The sequence below is a fragment of the Salvelinus sp. IW2-2015 genome, linkage group LG12, assembly GCF_002910315.2.
Source record: "Salvelinus sp. IW2-2015 linkage group LG12, ASM291031v2, whole genome shotgun sequence".
Classification (NCBI taxonomy): Eukaryota; Metazoa; Chordata; class Actinopteri; order Salmoniformes; family Salmonidae; genus Salvelinus; species Salvelinus sp. IW2-2015.
In genome coordinates this window covers 8,875,318-8,896,550 of record NC_036852.1, presented here as the reverse complement: position 1 = coordinate 8,896,550, position 21,233 = coordinate 8,875,318, and the positions used below count along the sequence as shown (strand labels likewise).

At 45.3% G+C, this 21,233-nt stretch overlaps 1 protein-coding gene across 1 annotated transcript in view; it reads right to left on the bottom strand.

Moving 5' to 3' along the window:
* The window catches only part of LOC111970997 (activin receptor type-2A), a 38,219-nt gene that overhangs the window by 4,358 nt on the left and 12,628 nt on the right, over nucleotides 1-21,233 (bottom strand). Inside the window, 5 exon segments of the mRNA XM_070445973.1 lie at nucleotides 46-189; nucleotides 501-650; nucleotides 7,231-7,385; nucleotides 8,277-8,386; nucleotides 9,251-9,458. Of these exon segments, the coding sequence (XP_070302074.1) occupies nucleotides 46-189; nucleotides 501-650; nucleotides 7,231-7,385; nucleotides 8,277-8,386; nucleotides 9,251-9,458 (767 nt within the window).

Sequence of the window (21,233 nt, the reverse complement as noted above, 5' to 3'; positions counted from 1 at the left end):
GACAAATGTAAATTTCAACGGACAATCAAGTTTACGTATTCGTACGTTGTCGTGATAGGCTGTGATGAGCCAGAGGTCTATGTCCATGTTGTTGCCTCTCTTCTCCACACCGATAAAGTGGAGCAGGTTCTCGTGTTTCATCCCACTCAGGCTGTAGATCTCATACTCGTTCTGCCATGACAGCTTGTCCTGCAGGCGACACCCCCAACACACAACATTAGGTTCTCTGTAGCTCAGTTGGTAGAGGATGGCGCTTACTACGGCAGGATTGTGGGTTTGATTCCCGGGACCACCCATACGTAAAATGCTTGCACACATTACAAAGTCGCTTTGGATAAAAGCGTCTTCTAAATGACTTATATTAGCTATTTCACCTTGTGTGATGTACAAATATGACATAAATTGAACACGATAACTAATAGAGTTAAACCTCAAATCAACCAATTATTTGTATAAAGTCATTTTTATATCAACGGTGTACCTCAACTTCCAACTCATACCTGAATGGGGAAGACCTTGACAGCCACGTAGTCGTTGAGGAGCTGAGCCTTCCACACACAGCCGAAGCGCCCCCTGGCTTTGATCTCGATCAACTGCARTGGCTTCTGCCCCATGAYGGGCGAGGGAGGGGTGTGTGGTCCCAGTTGTTCCTGTAGCAGAGGGCAGGCAGGGAGATAGACAGCAGGTTGGTACTGGGATCAATGAAAACACTCATACACTCAACACTCACTGTACTACCACTGCGCCATAGAGGCTACATACTTGGTGTTGGGCCATTTCAATYCAGTCAATTGATTCAGGAGGTAAATTGAAATGCCAATTCTAATTTCCATCGTTGCTTCTCAGTTGAGAATAGCGGAGAGAGAGCAGGTGCACGGCACGTCCTCACAGTATCCGGTCCCCACATGATGCCGATACACCGGATACAATTTTATTGTATCTAATTAGTTCCGTCATTGCGCTAACAGGAACAGCCTTTTTAAACTCTAAAAGCTGTGTAATTGCTGGGCACATACTTGGGAAGACAGATCATTATTATAAAGAGTCCGGACTAGACAAGACATTGATGAGAACCTGATGAGATTCATCGTAAAGATTTCCATCATGGAAAACGGTATTAGTTAGTCCAGACAGAGTGGTGTGAACGTTTAAAACACTGTCTGCAGGGATCATTCCAGGACAAGGAGAGGGCATTGCTGTATTCTACTTCAGTTATGTGGTGCTGTGGGGCTCAGTTGGTAGAGCATGGCACTTGCAACGCCAAGGGTTGTGAATTCGATTCACACAGGGGACAAGTACTAAAAAAAATTAAATGCACTCACTACTTACTGTAAGTCGCTCTGGATAAGACCGTCTGATAAATGACTAAAACGCTATAAGATGAATGCAACGGTGATAGAGGATGCCTCCCTACGTGGTGCACTACTTTTGACCAGGGCCCATAGGACTCCGGTMAAAAGTAGCGCACTATATAGGGAATAGGGCGCCTTTTGGGGCCGCACCTAGAGTCTCCCCAAAAATATCTCAAGGCCTTCACAGGGCATTAGCTCTGTCAGTCCTACCGTCTCTTCAAAAAAATGGACCAACATCCGCTTTCAATTAGATCTTTCCATGTTATTACAGGTCTATTTGAAGACCAAGGGTATCTTTTACAAATCCTCCCACATAAAATATAGAGTAAATAAGAGACAGAGGAGAAGAGAGAGGAGAGGTCTGGGACTTAGATGAAGCTAAGGTAATAAAGAGAGGGGAGGGAGTCTTCAGCCTTAGATTATTGTGATGCGTCCAAATGGTTCTCTCTTTTCTCAACTACTTTGGACCAAGGCCTATATGGTTCTGCTCAAAAGTAGTGCATTATATATGCAACAGGGGGCCATTTGGGATGCCGGCGTGATCGGCAGGGTTGAAAACAAGGAGGGTGTGGCAGTGGCTGCTGTCAGAAGTAATGCCATGTATATAGCATATTTATATCTGGGTAGTGTATCGCATGAAGAGCAACATGATACGAGTGGCCTGGATGGGTCGAGCCTCTCCCTCTGGTGATGGCGTAGGGCCGGGTTAGTCTCATATCAACAACGTGGTAGAGGGAGCAAGTGTTACAAATTGTGTGTGTGTGTTCCAAATATAAAAATGGGTCAAGTCAGCTGGTCCTCTGGATTAAAACTAATCGCTTCCACGTGTGACTTTCGAGAGAGAGAGAGAGAGTAAGATGTCACCACTGATGTGGAGCTCCAAAACCGAACAGTACGTAGTGGCTGGTTCAATGGCAACCATGGATGGAAAGCGGAACAAGTGAGGGGTGTTCGGAGGGGGGCATTGTGGCCCTGCAGAGCTGAGGAATGGTGAGAGAGAGGTTGGGGCAGACTCTGACATTGAACACGGTCTCAGTAAACACACCAGACGCCATCCTGCCCTACACGCTTACGCCTGGATTTCCCCATAGTTTCAATAATTAATCAGACGCTTGAATGCTGAGTTGTAAAAGCAGGTTTGAAAACCATATTGTGTTTAATGGAGAGACGCCCCTGGGTGGAGAGACGCCCCTGGGTGGAGAGACGCCCCTGGGTGGAGAGAACGCCCTGGGTGAGAGACGCCCCTGGGTGGAGAGACCGCCCTGGGTGGAGAGACGCCCTGGTGGAGAGATGCGCCCTGGGTGGAGAAGACGCCCCTGGGTGGAGAGACGCCCCTGGGTGGGAGAGAGCCCCTGGGTGGAGAGACGCCCTGGGTGGAGAGACGCCCTGGGTGGACGGACGCCCCTGGGCACTGATAAAAGGCCCTCAATAGAATTCCACCCCGTTTATATGGCACGACAATAATCATGCGATACAGTACCCAGATGTAAATAAAAACAAACAAACAATTGTGTTGTTTATTTACGGCCAATTTACGATCTGGTCCGTCCTTGGTGGTGGTAAGACGGTTATGAATCGTGGTGTGTGACCATATTGGCACCATACAGTGCACTACTTTTAACCAGAGCCCTATGGGCCCTGGTTAAAAGTAGGGCACACTATAGGGATAGGGTGTCATTTTGGAGGCATCCTTGGCTAGCACTGTAGTCACACATGCAACAAGGAGTGGTCGCATTGAAGGACTGTTTTGTTTCTAAAAGCCTAAGTCCTCAGGAACCATGACACAGCCAAGGAGGCTAAGGAGCATTCACAATAGATACCAGCTGTACCACGGGACAATTGGGAAGAGGTAAGCCTAGTTAACCCTGTTAATGAGGTGAGGGCAATTCCGTCAGATCCACTGACCACAGATCCACTCTAAAGACCTAGGAGGAGTCTCAAATGGCACCCTATTCCCTATTAAAGTGCACTATTTTTGACTGGGGCCCACGAGCTCTGGTCAAAAATACTGCACTATTTAGGGRATAGGGTGCCAATTGGCATGCAGATCATGTCTTGTGCAACATGGATGATGGGCCCCGGTCAAAAGTAGTGCACTATTTAGGGAATAGGGTGCCAATTGGGATGCAGCCCTAGGCCTGCGTCAGTGGCAGACAGTTCAAGTAAAGCACTACAAAAGCAGGAGCGGCATCTCTTTCTCGAGAACTGTTACGATCCCCTTGGCTGTGTACAGTGACCGGTCAGTCACAGTGTCACCTGACCCAGGCTCCGYTCACCAGGTGGTTGGGTGGCTGAATGGCGTGCATTACACTTTGTCAGCACACCACACTGTGCCACAGGAAATGTTAAAAATACCTGACGTCATCTGCACAAACCCATCCAAACCTGACGCATGAGGCCTTCAAACAATCCAACATCTCCGCTACTTCAATTACAGCAATTGACATATGACATTGAAAGCACCACATGCTGCTGWGGGTTAACAATAGTCCCTTGTTTACGAAACGTTGGCTAAATGTTGACCAGCGTCACATCAAAGGCCATATTTGTATTTAAATTGGTCTAATGCCGCTTTCATCCATGTATTAGCWCAAGACACGGGTTGCGTCCCAAAAGGCACTSTATTCCCTACAYAGTGCMCTACTTTTGACCAGAACCCTACGGCCCATGGGCAAAAGTATTGCAGTGTTTAGAGAATAAGGTTTCATTTCAGAGGCAGCCTTTCCGTATTCARTGGATTCCAACCCCTCTTTCATGTACATGTCGGCACAAGACATCTTAGTAGCTACCCTTGGTTGCATTGCAACAGACAAAAAGTGCAAAATATTATCATCCAAAGTGGACATCCATGCTCATTGAATGCATTTTCTACATTGACCGACTCATGCACTTTGATTGGTCATTGGTTGATTCCATTGTATTTAGCATTACAAAGGATTAAAAAAACACATGACGTCCATGCAAAAATAGAATTAAATAAAAAGATCCATAAAAGCAACGATGACTCACATATAGAGGACATTTCAAAAATACATTAAAACATAAACCCATCCCAAAGAAAGAAAAACGACAATCGGGAAGCAGTCAGAAATTAAATGGGCCCAGTTATCAAGCTCCCTCCCAACCAAAACCCACTGAAATTGAAAAGTGTTGGAGTTTAATTAAACGTATCTTACCTCTATCATTATATGAAAGGCGTGCTTGTTATAGGATAGAAAAGAGGCAAAAAGAAATGATTGTTTTCAGTGAGGGTGAAATGGGGGTAGATAAAGGCGGAACAGTCACGTCCCGGATGATAGATGACTCTCTCTCTCTCCCGCTTTCCCCTTGGGCCTGTGGTGTGAAAGCTGTGGGCCACCTCCCTTTTCTTCTCTCTCACCCCTCTCTCTCCTCTCTCTCCTCCTGGGTCTGGCATGTGAAAGATGTGGCCCTGTGTGTGTAGTCAGCTACTGAATCAATTCCAGCTTCCCCTGACCTCTCATGGCTGTATGAAAAATAGAGCCCCGATAACAAATATGTGAACAGCATCGTCTGGCGCCGCAGCATGTGATGACCATGTGTTTGTGCTTGTGTGGGAAAGCGAATTTATACTGAGTATACGAAACATCTTTCCATGACAGAGACTGACCAGTGAGTCCAGGTTAAAGCGATGACCCTTTATTGATGTCACTTGTTAAATCCACTTCAATCAGTGTAGATGAAAGGGAGGAGACRGGTTAAATCAGGATTTTTAAGCCTTGAACAGGGCTTGGTGGTAGGTGCCAGGCGCACCGATGTGTCAACTGCAACACTGCTGGGTCTTTCACGCTCAACAGTTTCCCGTGTGTATAAAGAATGGTCCACCTCCCAAAGGACCTTCCAGCCAACTTGACAACTGTGGGAAGCATTGGAGTCAACATGGGCCAGCATCCCTGTRGAACGCTTTCGACACCTTGTAGAGTCCATGCCCTGACAAATTGAGGCTGTTCTGAGGGCAAATGGGGATGCAAGTCAATATTAGGAAGGTCTTCTTAATGTTTTGTACACTCAGTGCAGGCTAGTATAGAAGTTAAAACAATAAAAATAGAGAAGCCATCTCCTTTTCTGCCTGAGCCTTTTTTTATACTCAAACTGTTTTCATACAGATGTAGGATCTTAATTGCATCACCCTGTTGCAGGAGATCTTTCCTGCGAGGTTTAAAAGTTAGTAATTTCCACTTTGAAATTTCAAACTTGTTTTTCCCTAACGAGAAATGTATCAACCCCTACAAAAATGTCAATTAATTATAACMYACATTTCTTGTTGCTGCAGGATTATTTTCCTGCTGTAGCATACGGGCTCAAATTAAGATACCACATCTGGACRCGATCGTGATTGTGGCGTMCCTTGAAAGGTTGCCAATCCCTYCTCRCTCTGTAACRAAGCACAGTTAAGTGTTCACCTTTATAAAAAGGCTCATTAATAATGGAGAGGCCTCAGCTCATGTTCCATACAGTAAGACAGGTGGTTAGGAGAGTGGCTGCAGTGCCCAAGCAGGACAGTCCTAAATGACGTCCCTGTCAGAACTAACCCTGGGGCCGTGTATGCATGTACAGCACTGCTGCTAGACTCTTTGGCAACTTCTAGGACATAGGCTAACAGTTTCCTAGCATTTCCTGTATTCCATTGTTGTATTCATAACAAATAGACGGATGCTCTTAAATGCACACTCTCCAGGCTCACCTCACCTGTGTGTCACGGCTGCTCGTCTGGCTACAGCAGAGCTTGAAAAAAACCTACGTTGGGGGCAAATGATACGGGGAGGGGGGGGGCGCTTGTTGTAACAAATCAGACATGACACGGTGATTAAGAGTCGAAGTGAGCGAGTTTAGTCCGGTGTCAGAGATCAGCTGCTCGCAAGGCACGGCAATCAGCACTTCTGTTCAAAGGAGATGTGTTATGGATTAAACATGGATGCTTTAAGGGCCCAGGGTTAGAGCCAGCCTCCAGGGGAAGGAGGGAGGAAGAGAGGGGAACGGGGGAGAACGAGGGAGAGAGCCTGACGGCATTATTTATTCGTTTGTGCTTTTCCYCTCACTTTCCCTTTCAGGCCAAAACCGCACCCAGGGTGCTCTCTCCTCCATGGCATCGTGGCCACGTAGTGCTGGGAATAGTCCCAGCTCACCCCAGAAATAGATGACAAACACAGGGAGCCTGTCTGGCCCTGGGATGGAGGTGGAGGAGTGGGGTCAGGACACACTGTTCTGTATGACGCWGTAATCAAGCACAGTAACCAAACATTTCACGGCATCGCAGGCTCCCTCTCGAACACACTGCAAAGGGCAACAGGCGGAGGGAAGGCAGTGGCAGTGTGCTGGTGATATTTGTGTTGATTGAACGGCAGTTTACAAAGAGCCGTACAGGAGCAGGCTTGAGAGAGCCACCCTTCTCCGACCACAGAGCCCTATTCTCAGTGAGCCTAACCAGGGTGAACAAACGACAGCTTTGTGTGTGTCCGTCGTGTGCCTGTGTGTATGGCCACAGTAACGGCTGGAGCGCTAAGCAGATACACATTTCACAGTATTAGTGGCAGGCTGTGCCCACGCAGACTGCAGGGACCGCACGCACACACACACACACACTGCCGCACGCGGTCTGAGTTGGGGCTAGGCTTCCTGTCACTCTCCAGCAAATCACATTTGTGTTCGCTTCAGATCAGCAAGTTCCAATGTTCTCTTCTGCTATCCATTGTTTTGCATCCGTTTTTCTTGCCAATGTTGGTGAGTCACTCCTATATCAAGATTAAAACACCAAGCAGCGAGGGGTACTTCTTGTGCTTTTTCTGTACAGCCGAGACAAGTATGACGAATCATCGCACGCACACACACACACACACTCTCTCATACTCTTCAGTCTTACCTGTGTTGGCACCAGGACGGGCGGGTATGCCAGCTTGTGATGACGGTACATCCAGAAGGAGAAGAGGACGATGGCGGCGATGCCCAAAATGGGCACCAGAGAGTACAGCAGGGTGTTGAACAGCTGAGGCTTCTGGGTAAACGGGTTGGAGGTCGCTGTGGACGGGAGACCGGGGGGGAGAAGGCGGTAATGGGGAGGAGGGGGAAGGGGGGAGAAAATGAGAGGTAAGGGTTACATAAAGGTGCGAGAACGGGGAGGATGGTGGAAAGAGAGGAAAGGGGGTTGGCGAGGAGGGGGCAGGGAGATGGAGAGAGAATACACCTTTATACAGGTATGCAAACGTGCTTTGTTCCCCTCATATTTTCATCACACCATACACAATGGTATCAGAAGACTAGTAGCGCAACACTCTAAAAATAGTTCCAACAAAAAGCTCAACACATCTGGGTCGCTTCAACAAAATCCTCTAAATAGTGAGATTAATAGTGACATGCAGTTCATGAGAACGTAAGCCAGCAGCCAAAAATAACCACCGAAACAACCAAGTGACCCACAAAACAAGTAGCTAAGCCTTACTGTGCAGTGCACCCCCTTGTCATATCACAAAGATGTAGTATTTGATGTGATCAGCCACTGGTATGCCATCACGGTTCTCTGCCATCACAGTTCTCTGCCACCACAGACACGGCTGGATTGTATTATTGCTGTGACACTGAGGTTGTCTGGGGCTGGGCTTGGTGGCCCCGACGGACCCCACTAGTTGCTACACTCTGACTGGGCCCAGACAGGTCCCTACTGGCCSCCATAGAGAGGAGGACAGTGGCCAGCCTGGACACAGAGTTTCAAATTAAAGCAGTARATCTCTGGGCCCTGGTAAAGTAGAACACCTTGTGTCTCTAGTGTTTGTGAGGGAATATGCCCCAGTGTCTCTTGGGTTAGGTTGGGTTATTCTTACCGACTGATCGTCTGCGTTCGGCTGGAAAACCGACAGAGGAGGATGTGACATTACATCAGCTTCCTGTGTGTGAACTTACACGATGACTTACTTTGGACAGCCTGCGTGTCGGGGCTGTAGAGGAACTTCTCGTTACACGTGTTGCCTTCGCAGCARCAGAAGAAGACGTCCGGACTCTCYTTCGTCTCCACACATTCACTACTGCGGCAGAGAGAGAGAGAGAAAGACAGAAGAAGAAAGAAAAGAACACACCTCTGTCACAAAGGTAGAGAGATGAGTGCTGGCAGCCCTCCACTGAACCGATCCCCCTCTTTCTCTGTCTGGGGAGGACGAACTACCTCTTTGCAGGAATGGACAGACAACCACTCTAAAAGCCAATTTATGCTTGATCCGGAAAAATGTGGCCGGAGGCGCCGTATGGATGGCCTGACGCCATCGCGGGGCCTCCGGAGGCACGCAGTGGCCAAATTGAGCTACGTACCGCATCGCCATGCGCCTCTCAAATTCTGTAACAACGCAGAGGGCTCCGTATGGCGCCGCATTGACATGATTGGTTGACGGTAGGTGAGGGCGGGAGGTCCTGTATAAACACAAACTCACTTCCTTCAAAACAGCTTTGGGCTGCTCGGTGAAGCGCAAGAAGTGTGAATGCCCTGACTTCTGCAGTGGCCATATCACTGTAAATGCTGCACKGCCAATGCAGACGTCGGATTGACCACGCAGCGCCTTTAAAGATGTACTAAGTCAACCGTCATACAAAAGGACAGTATGACCTAAACTAATAAGTGTTAGTCACCATCTGCAAGAAAGGACTGAAGTACAGTGCTTCAGACCACCAACCCTTAAACTTAACCACTAGCCCTACGTCTAATAAGAATATATGCCATTTAGCAAACGCTTTTATCAAAAGTGACTGTTTTCGTGCATACATTTTCACGTATCGGAGGTGCCGGGAATCGAACCCACTATCCTGGCATTACAAGTGCCATGCTCTACTAACTGACCTACAGAGGACCACTAATCCCTAAGTCTACCGTCTTGCCTCAGAATAAGACACTACCTAACCTGTCATAGCAGTTGACATCGTCCAGCCAGCAGCCCTGCTTGACGATCTCGATGGTTCCCGAGGTGTTTTTCCAGGTGGCGAAGCAGTGGAGCCTCTTGTCCTTGTCGCCGTAGCAAGGCTCGATGCCACTGCGGTTGGTTCGCTCCTTCTCCCAGCTAGAGTTGTAGTAGACGCACTCCTGTGTCTCCGAGCGACCCAGGATTGCACCTACAGGGACAGAGCAAGAGACACACCAGCAGAACAAGTCATTCACAGCCTGTATTCTACATACGTTACAGCCTTATTCTAAAATTGATTCAATCAAAAATGTTCATCAATCTACACACAATACCCCATAATGACAAAGCAAAAACTGTTTTTGAGAATTGTTAGCACATTTTTTTGCAAATAACAAAATACCTTATTTAAATAAGTATTCAGACCTTTTGCTATGAGTCTCGCAATTGAGCTCAGGTGTATCCTGTTTCCATTGATCATCCTTGAGATGTTTCTACAACTTGATTGGAGTCCACCTGTGGTGAATTCAATTGAATGGACATGATTTGGAAAGGCACACACTATAAAGGTCCCAGTTGACAGTGCWTGTCAGAGAAAGAAACCAAGCCATGAGGACGAAGGAATTGTCCGTAGAGCTCCGAGAAAGGATTGTGTCGAGGCACAGATCTGGGGAAGGGTACCCAAAAAGTTCCCCAAGAAAAGGTCTCCAAAAGGTCCCCAAGAACACAGTGTCTTCCATCATTCTTAAATGGAAGTTTGGAACCACCAAGACTCGTCCTAGAGCTGGCCACCCGTCCAAACTGAGCAATCGGGGGAGAAGGGCCTTGGTCAGGCAGGTGACCAAGAACTCGATGGTCACTCTGACAGAGCACCTCTGTGGAGATGGGAGAACCTTCCAGAAGGAAAACCATCTCTGCATCACTCCAACAATCAGGCCTTTAAGGTAGAGTGGCCAGACCGAAGCCACTCCTCAGTAAAAGGCACATGACAGCCCGCTTGGAGTTTACCAAAAGGTACCTAAAGGACTCTCAGACCATGAGAAACAGGATTCTTTGGACAACGGCTTCAGGCCAAGTCTCAATGTCCTTGAGTGCGCCCATCCAGAGCTCGGACTTGCACCTGATTGAACATCTCTGGCGAGACCTGAATATAGCTGTGCGACGCTCCCCAGCCAACCTGACAGAGAATGGGAGAAACTCGCCAAAATACAGGTGTGCCAAGCTTGTAGGGTCATATCCAAGAAGATTCAAGGCTGTAATCACTGTCAAAAGGTGCTTCAACAAAATACTYATTTTTACTCTAAAAACCTGTTTTTTGCTTTGTAATTATGGTGTTTTGTGCGTAGATTGATGAAGGGGGAAAAACAATTAAATAAAATGTTAGAATAAGGCTGTCATGTAAACAAAATGTGGAATAAGACAATGTGTCTGAATACTTAACGAATGCACCGTACAACATAGGCGGCTAACAGAGCTCATAACAGGGCAGCAATTGCCTCAACTAGGTGTACATTCATGCCATTTGTTCAGTTCACTGGACAGTAGTGTACAGATGTCAAACAGGGCTGCTTTTACTATCTGACTGATTGATTAACTGACGGGAGGCTAAATGTGGCATTCTGGTTATAGCCTGCGTGTCCTTAAAAGACACAGACAGACGCCGTGCACACACAGGAAAACAACACGTGCATTTTCAAATAGTACAGCTAGGCTATTGATGTGTACAGCAGCTTCCATGTAACTGAGGTAGGGGTCTAACTTTAGCTAAGTCATGTATTTTTCAGCAGGGCACTGACTGAATCAGGCAGGCTGAAATAAAAAGGGCCACAGAAGTCAAGTGCTTTGGGCCAGAGTCATGCTGCAGTGGTAGGTTGTTTTAAGCAACTACGTAAACAGCATCCAGGCTGAGGGCACATTCTAACAAAATGGTGGTGGTTAAGGTGAGTTTCCCCCTTACAATGTAAAGCGCTTTGGGTACCTCCGTTCGTAGGAAGGCGCTATTTAAATCCAATCCTCGCCTTTGGTGTGCTTTGCACTTGCCTCACACGGTTAGAGAACTGCACGCACAGGGAGGGMCAAAGTCCAGCAATAATCATTAAGGAAGGAGCTTTGCCTCTGATGCATGGGGGATTTGTTCATTCGATTTATAAGTGGTCAAAAAAAGATGATTCCATACAAAACAGACCTCAGTTTACACCTATTAAACAGGTGAAACAAAATTGTTCCAGCGGGTAAGAGAAGGAGCACTGCACTCAACGCTCTGTCCTACTGCTCTTAGCTACCATTCCTCCAGTAGGAATCCTCTAATTCCCGCCTCACAACCCTGAGAAGACCCATGTTTGGGAACCAGACTCCCGGCTCTGGTCCTCCTGCCGCTTCAGCTTGCTCTGGTTGGTTCTCTCACTCAGGAGCTAAGAACAGCTCTGGCAGTGGGATGTGCTGCTCTGTGCCCAGGCTGTAGGCTGTTGTAGGGCCGTTTGTATCCCCTGGCAGCCTGCCTCTCTGGTATCTCATACCCTGGCTCGGCTTGGCAGACCTGGGCTCAACAACACCACGTCACTGCCTCACTCACAGCCTGCCAGGGCTGCTGTGTGTGGGTGGGAGGCCAAACTCTCTCCCTCTCTCCTCACAGGGACGAAAGGCAATGCTGGGAATCAGATGCAGGTGGATCTCTCTTCTTGTATACAAGAATATGCTGTTTTATGGAAGCCTTTGGGCAATTCCATGGTAACGGAATTACGCTTTGACTCACATTCACTTAAAATGTATGCTAAACAAAAAAACATTGATTTCAAAGTTTAACAAACCACACAACTCTATGTACAAGGTCTACATTTAACAATTTCCACAAATTGTCACAAAAACGAATTTACTGTTAAGAATGATGCAAAGATTGGTAAGAGAATTATGGTAGAATCTCCCTCTGTTTATGCACGTTTTCCAAAAACTCTTAAATATCTGCTCGGAAATTAAAATTGCAAAATGCCTGCAGAAAGAATGTGKTGTCAGCTATGACATGACACCCATTTATTTTGGTTATTGACCTACGGTAGGTAGTAAGTGGATTTACATCCGGTAACGGAATTACGAGAGAGGGAGAGTGGGAGGTTGTCCAGACGGTCTTACGTTGACCACCAGACAACAGAAAAAAAACAGTTATGAGCTGAACATAACAGTATGCCAGTGGAAGGGAAAACAGTAGCAAGTGACCAAACTGTGGTTTGTGGCTACTATGATTTCTATTAATTCTGCTACTGATTTGGAAACAAAATTACCCGTTTTAAATCACAGCCTAAACATTTATAAAACACATTTGATATCAGTTAAAACACTATAACTAATTGGTAGGTCTACCTTTCCTCGGTACTTCTGTGAACTTTCATTATCCTCCCTCTTCATGAGAGAGAGAGAAATTAGAAAAAATCTTTAAAAGATCCAATGCAGACGTTTTTATCTCAATATCAAATCATTTCTGGGCAACAACTACAGTGACTTCAGAAAGTATTCACCAGTCCTTGACTTTTTCCACACTTTGTTGGTGTTACAGCCTGAATTTAAAATGGATTAAATGTAGATTTTGTGTCACTGCCCTACACACAATACCCCATTATGTCAAAGTGGAATTATGTTTTTAGAAATGCTTACAAATTAATACAAGCTGAAATGTCTTTAGTCTATAAGTATTCAACCCCTTTGTTATGGCAAGCCTAAATAAGTTCAGGAGTAAAAATGTGCTTAACAAGTAACAATACGTTGCATGGACTCACTCTATGCAATAATAGTGTTTAACATGATTTTTGAATGACTACCTCATCTCTGTACCCCACACATACAGATCATTGTAAGGTCCCTCAGTCAAGCAGTGAATTTCAAACACAGATTCAACCAGAAAGACCAGGGAGGTTTTCCAATGCCTCGCAAAGGAGGGCACCAATTGGTAGATTAGTATAAAAGACACTGAATATCCCTTTGAGCATGGTGAAGTTATTACACTTTGGATGGTGTATCACCCAGTCACTAGAAAAATACAGGCTTCCTTCCTAACTCAGTTGCTGGGGAGGAAGGAAACCGCTCAGGGATTTCACCATCAGGTCAACGGTGACTTTAAAACAGTTAAAGAGTTTAATGGCTGTAAAGAAAACTGAGGATGGATCCACAACATTGTAGTTACTCCACAATACTAACCTAAATGACAGAGTGAAAAGAAGGAAGCCTGTACAGAATAAAAATATTCCAAAACATGCATCGTGTTTTCAATAAGGCACTAAAGTAAAACTTTAGAAATTAACTTTATGTCCTTAATAGAAAGCATTATGTTAGGGGCAACTCCAATACAACACATCACTGAGTACCACTCTTCATACAGTATTTTCAAGCACGGTGGTGGCTGCATCATGTTATGGGTATGCTTATCATCGGCAAGGACTAGGGAGTTTGTATGGGATAAAAATAATGATGGAATAGAGCATTCCAACTGACACTGGGAGACAAATTTACCTTTCAGCAGGACAATAACCTAAAACACAAGGGCAAATATGCACTAGAGTTGCTTACCAAGAAGACATTGAATGTTCCTGAGTGGCCTAGTTACAGTTTTGACATAAATGGCTTTAAAATCTCTGGCAAGACTTGAAAAAGGCTGTCTAGCAATGATCAACAACCAATTTGACAGAGCTTGAATAAGTTTTAAAATAATAATGTGCAAATATATAGTAAAATCCAGGTGTGCAAAGATCTTAGGAACTTACCCAGAAAGACTCACGGCTGTAATCGCTGCCAAAGGTGATTCAAACATGTATTGACTCAGGGGTGTCAATACTTATGTAAATTATATATTTCTGTATTTCATTTAATACATTTGCAAACATTTCTAAAAACATGTTTTCCATTTGTCATTATGGGGTATTGTGTGTAGATGGGTGAGAGAAAAAAATAATATTTCACCCATTTTGAATTCAGGCTATAACAACAAAATGTGGAATAAATCAAGGGGTATGAATACTTTCTGAAGGCACCTTACTGTGATTGTTTACAAGTAAAATGGTAATAAAAAATTTGCATCTCAGCAAAGAGCAATTTCTCAATTCTCAATTTCTCAATTCTGCTAGGACTGGAGGAGTGGTTTGAGTGGAGAGGGGGGGAAAATATGCTGTTCTTGGCAGAGAAGTTTTTAACTCTTTCTTATTGGCCTAATAAACACATGGTGATGTCACCATGGAAGGCCAAAACTCCATCCCACCAAATCAGGCTGAAATTTTAGCAGTCTTTTCAAATGCTCTTACACTAAAAGGGACTTTCATACAATTTCACAATATTACTCCAACCTCAGTGTGGAAATATATATAAAACACGAGAAAATCTTATTTTCGACTGCACTGCCTTTAACCTCTACGGGATCGGTGCTAACAAGCGCTAATGTGACTAGAATGACGTTGTAAACAACAGCCAACTTTCCGGGACATGGACATGTCTTATATGGGCAGAAATCTTAAATTATTGTTAATCTAACTGCAGTGTCCAATTTAAAGTAGCTATTACAGTGGGGAAAAAATAGCATGCTATTGTTTGAAGAGAATGTACAAAAACAAAACACTTTTATCATGGCAACTGGTTCGATACACTCACCTCTGAAGGTAAATCATGTACTTACATTCAGTAATCTTGCTCTGATTTGTCATCCTGAGGGTCCCAGAGATAAAATGTAGCATAGTTTGTTTAAAAAAATAAATGTTTATATTCAAATGTAGGAACCGGGTTCTGCAGTTTAAACCCCTGCACCATTTTCTAGTTWAAAAAAATGTATGGATAGCCAGGGTTACAGTCAGACATCAACACAAACAAAGCTTGAGTTTAGTGAGTCCGCTAGATCAGAGACAGTAGAGATGACATGGGATGTTCTCTTGATAAGTGTGTGAATTAGACCATTTCCCTGTTCTGCTAAGCGTTCAAAATGTAACGAGTACTTTTGGGTGTCAGGGAAAATGTATGGAGTAAAAAGTACATAATTTTCTTCAGGAATGTAGTAAAAGTTGTCAAAAATATAAATAGTAAAGTACAGATACCCCAAAAAACTACTTAAGTAGTACTTAAGTATTTTAACTCAAGTACTTTACACCACTGATGTYGTCTATGACTCCCATTCCATTCGTTTGACCAGAAATCAAAGCCTTTTCTTACTCCACATTTTTAGGATCGAAAATGCTTGAAAAATCTACAAATGCCTCAACTTCTCAAATATAGACTAGCTTTCATTTGACACCCAATTTTGACATGCTCCTATCAACGTCACGTTGGTGCTCATGGGTCCTTTTTAGATGGAAAACACCCTCTACATAAATTAGCCAATGTAGCTCTACAGTACAAACTAAGCAATATTGCACACAAATGTCCCTGCATCCCGTAGGCTAAGTTGAACACTAGACTACTGAAGAGAAGGGAAGCAAAACACTTCCAACAGAAATGCTCAGTCAATCTCCTGGCTCGATCGCTAGTTACAGCTCCTTCAGATACCAATCAGGGTGAGTGCATAGCGTAGCCCACACAAAGCGGCAGATATGCCTTAACACATTCCCTCCCACACAAACAGCACACAGCAGCCCTGCGTCTCAAATGGCGCACCCTATTCCCTACATAGYGCGCTATTTTCGACCGGGGCCCTCTGGCCAAAAGTAGTGCGCTATGTAGGGAATAGGGGGCCATTTGTGACACATTTTAGCTTTACCGTACAGAACGACGCTTTGTTAGAACAACGTCAAAAGTGTTGAAAAAGGATGATTTGTGTGTCTGCAGAGAGATAATATATGGGTGGGAGTGAGAAACTTCTCGGAAACATCTCAAAGAATTTCAGAATGACTCAATTAGTAATGACTCAAGTGATTTGCGGGATTCAGGTTAAACTCAAGATKAAACAAATAATGGGTGGATGTTTATAGCGTCATGCCATTTCCTTACGAAATACCGCAATGAGGATTTCTGGGCAGGCGTTGGTATGAATAAACATTCGACAGAATAAACAGGCCGCAATAAAACAAACAGCCTGAAAACAAAACCAAACAGTTTATAAACCTAATATCCAGAGATTGAAGTTCAGAGGAGGAACTACAGAATGACTGCAGTCCAGGCTCACTGTTTAAAACCAAACCATTCCTAACCACAAGCCTCTGTTAAACAGAACAGATACGTGTGACATGTTTTCAATTAAAGTAGTTCATCCTTCTGTTTAACAAAAGTCATCCGCCGGGAATCAATGTAATCCACAAAGCATGTAACAAAATAGTCACAACACTTTGCGAAACTAGCCTGGAGGAACCATATGGTTTCAAGCCTCATCATAATCGGAGCCGGTTTTTGTGGTTAGCCAAAACAACACTCGAGAGCCAGGCATTCAGACCTAACAAAAACATCCCTCACCGCAGGTTTACAATGAGCTAACCCGCAAACTTCTGTCAACTCATGATCCCTTGTTAGAATGAGGTGTAGTTGAAGTGTTAAGATAACACAATGTCGGAGGAAATGTCAATATACAGAGGTCTTTGCGCTACAGAAGACATGGTRSTACTACTACTGTACATGGAGAGAGACCAGCGTTGCTCACAACAATGCTTACTCTGATTTGCCTCCTGCTCAGTGTAGCCTAACTATCACTCTGCCCTGAGTGCCCTCCATTTCTAGCTTGGAGAACATCTTTGTCCTTAAATGTACTGAAACATGCCCACAGTATAAACATTAACTAAGGTCAAGGGAACATTAATTGGCTACTTTCAGTACAAGCAGATGCAAAGTGAACATTGCCCACCAGACGACCTCCCATTCCCCACTCAACCGAAATGCAATCAAATGTCGTGGTTTAGATAGACAGGGCCATTGCCTTTTATGTACAGCACACTGACTGACTGGCAGGCTGGTGGACTACAGTACAGGGAGTGAGTCTGGACTTGGCAGCCTCACCAAAGGCTCCCCGACACCCTGCCTGCCTGACTTGCTGCCTGTCCAGAAACCAAAAGGTGATGCTGGGACTGAGAAGGTAATCATATGAGCTTGAGGCCCGGAGCACTTCAGAGTTAAAGAGCTCCGTTCAGTCCAGTGACTCTGGGACGGGTCTGAGAGACAGACAAGGCAGCATGGATGGATGGGCGAGAGAGCGATAGTGAGAGCGTGAGAGAGAGCAGCATCTGAAGATTTGAGGCAATTCTACACATTTTGTAATGGCTTATGCCATGTTAATATATCTGAATGAGAATGACTAACAAAATCAATGTGGCCCCCGTAGAGATCATGGCCCCTGGGCAGGTGCCCGGTCGGTATTCGGCCATGATTAATACAAGTTTGGATAGCTGGCCAGACTAACTACCAATCTAAAAATTGTTAGTCGACATGACTAACTGAGTGACGTAAGAGAAAAACTGCTGATACACAACCACATTTTGAAATTGCACCTTGTGCATTCTATTATTCTTACTCTCAACAGTAAGTTGAGACCCAGACTGAGTTCCTTATAACCTCACAGAAATGCCCCTTATGTCTCTTAYGTCAGGAACTGGCCCTGCATGGGAGACCTCCTGTACCGCCGTGTGTGTAAACCAAACTATTCATTAAACACTTGGCATAGTCACAGCACAGGGTGGAATTGCTCATGTGGTTGACGAAATTAAATAAATCATTTACTAACTGCCGTAAGCAGAGATTAAAATGATTAGCTGGGATGCGTTTGTTCAGAGACCGTAGGTTATGATGTTGGAATCTTGCAAGAATATTAAATCGGCACAAAGACACAGAGCAAATATCCTAACGAATAATGATTATTGACGATTCGCTGGTTGATTTTGTGAGAGATTGGCCTACAGAACGCAAATAAACTCCACACAGAATTGCTTCAAGCTGGGTGCATCTTTACCCTTAAAAAAAAACAATCCCTGTTCTCGTGATGATGCCCAGCGCTAAGACGGAGTGAAAGGGAATTCATTTGAGAAATCGCCAGTGAGTCATTAATTCAGTCGCTCCCAGAGTACAACACACCAGTCTTTACAATGGACTGATTTCAGGGGTCACTCCAGGTTAAACTGGAGTGAAGAACGTATTTTTACCCCTTTTTCTCCCCAATTTCGTGACATCCAATTGGTAGTTACAGTCTTGTCCCATTGCTGCAACTCCCGTACGGACTCGGGAGAGGCGAAGGTCAAGAGCCATGCGTCCTCCGAAACACGACGCTGCCAAGCCGCACTGCTTCTTGACACACTGCTCGCTTAAGCCGGATGCCAGCAGCACCAATGTGTCGGAGGAAACACCGTACAACTGGCGACAAAAGTCAGCGTGCATGCTCCCAGCCTGCCACAAGGAGGCGCTAGAGCACGATGGGACAAGTACATCCAGGCCGGTCAAACATCCAGGCCGGTCAAACACTCCCCTAACCCTCCCGCGCCGCCTCATGGGTCTCCCAGTCGCAGCCGGCTGCGACACAGCCTGGGATCGAACCCGGGTTTGTAGTGACACCTCAAGCACTGCGAAGTAGTGCCTTAGACCGCTGCACCAGTCAGGAGAACCTGAATAAGGGTTTTAACAGAGTACTGGCTGCTGCCTTCACCTTTTCTTTGTGATTTAAAAGTAACTGACGGATGAAGCCATAACTTAGATGGAACTAAGAGACGAGAGATGATCCAACATCAGGGACTTGGTCTCTAGCACGTACCACTCTGTGAGGGACTGGCAGGGGGGACTGTCCCTAAAAGACAGGTTTTGAGGTCAGAAATATGGTTCTTTTGAAAAGAAAGTCTTAGGTTCCACAGGTAGGCTCTCAGGCTAGCCAGTTTCTGCAGCGTCACTAATGTTTCTCAGTAGCTGGAGTGTAGATCAGTCCTGAATCAATTTAATGTTCAGCTTACCAAGCCTTCAGGTAACCTCCCCTCAGGCAATGCTGCTAGCGTACAGGAATGGCAAGAAGTTAAACAGTAATGATTTTACCTCCAAAAGCACTGGAGCTAGCCAAAGACAAGAGTGCAGAGGTCTCACGAGACTTACCACTGGCTTGGTGAGGAGAGTAGTGGACATGGGTTGAGAAATACTCATTGGACAAGTTCAGATACTACCTCCCCGTTTCACTCAGTTACTTAGGATCTTGTTCTAGCGTTTTGTTCCTACTGAATACAACCCAGGTTCTCTGCAGTTGACCAGGAGCAGCTTTTACTACTACAACTTTCTAGCTGGAAGAGTGACTTGTTGCAGTCTGTCAAACTGAACAATTGGGGCAATTACAGCCAGCTGTTTGTCTGATTGGAGGCACAGCAGCTGCCGAGGTTCGTAGCTTATACGTAGGAAGCATCGCCATTAGCACCCTTTTCCCTATATAGTGCACTACTAGTGACCAGGCCCCATTAGAGCTGCATGGTTGGAACACTGCTCACTTCTGCATAGCTGAGATCCTACAGAGTCAGCACTAATTGTAATGACATAATTATATATAGCCTAATGTTTCTTTTCCCAGGACCATCATGCTTTCTTTCACGTGACGTTAGGAAAACCCTTTACGTCAGGCATTTTTAGAGTCCAGTTTAGRTAAATAAAGCAGTGTCAAGAAGCAGAACAGCAGACACCTGAAGAAATAGTTTTTCTTTCTCTTCTCAGCTATGTCGAGAGTACCGGGGCATCATATTACAATACCAACAACAACTGGCAGGAAAAGATATGGGGTGTAGAGAGGGGTCCCTTAAACAGCTAACAGCTCTACTGACACCAGGGAGTGTTCAACTTCTAGAACCACTTGTTACTACTCAGTTACACTCAGTTGACTCCTTCAACCCAATAACTGTATTGCACAATTACAACCAGCTCGAGTATGAAGATGCAGCGTTATCTGATTAAGAAAAAACGTTGGTTCTGTTCTATGCATTACAGATCTACTAGTCTCTCACCACAGCCGCTGTGGAGGACCCGGAGTCTGGCGATTGAGACTACAGATATAGCTCCTATATCCTGGACATTGCACCCACTGAATAACATGCCCAGGTTCTGCCATGATCAACGACATAGGAGGAGCTATGGAAAAACACTGGGCCTCGTTTCTCTCTCTGTGATGTGGCTGAGGGACAGGAGTGCCTAGCTACACAGCTGCAACTGCTGCAGTGTAGGGTTGCTGCTGACTATCGGCCAGCTTGCATTATGCAATGACTAGAGAGACAGGAGACTCACTGCAGGCGGAATCATGTGGTTGTGCACCCTGCTGCTGCAACACACACACACACACACACACACACACACACACACACACACACACACACACACACACACACACACACACACACACACACACACACACACACACACACACACACACACACACACACACACACACACACACACGGCCCCTATGCGGCTGGTTTCCAGGGATTGGGTTACAGTTATATAATATACAGTAGAAGTGCCACTGTAGCCCATCAGGAGGAACATTGCTCTCCCCTCTGCCTGCTTGGTGTAATCTCTTTACTGTGACAGGGTGAGGGATGCTGGACCCTTGGAATCAGCCGCTTACAGCCAAATGTCGAGCAGCATCTCTAGTGACTTAAGTAGCAACTAACGATACTTGGAAATGGCTTATGTATCCTTTTGGTTTAATTAAATATAAATCATTTCTCTATTCATAATAAGTTGATACTGACTTCAAACAAAGCACACTGAACCGGTTAGTCGCTAGCCAGACCCGGTCACAAAGCCTGCGGTCTTTCCATACAGGCCAGTAAAACCAGCMAACTCAGCAACAGCATCCAATCYCCTTAATCCTTGCTGGAATGTCCGACAGCCTATCAGTCTCCACTTCAATTATACTGCTGATGGCCAGTTGCTTTGCTTACGGCCAAGGCTACAGCATTCAGGGCACCCAATGGACTAGTCTACTGTACAGGCACCAATATTCCAGAGCCCTGCGCCAGCCTTATAGGCTACAGCCAGCTCTGTGCATAGTGTACATTCTTACAGTTTATTCTACAGGAAGGAAATA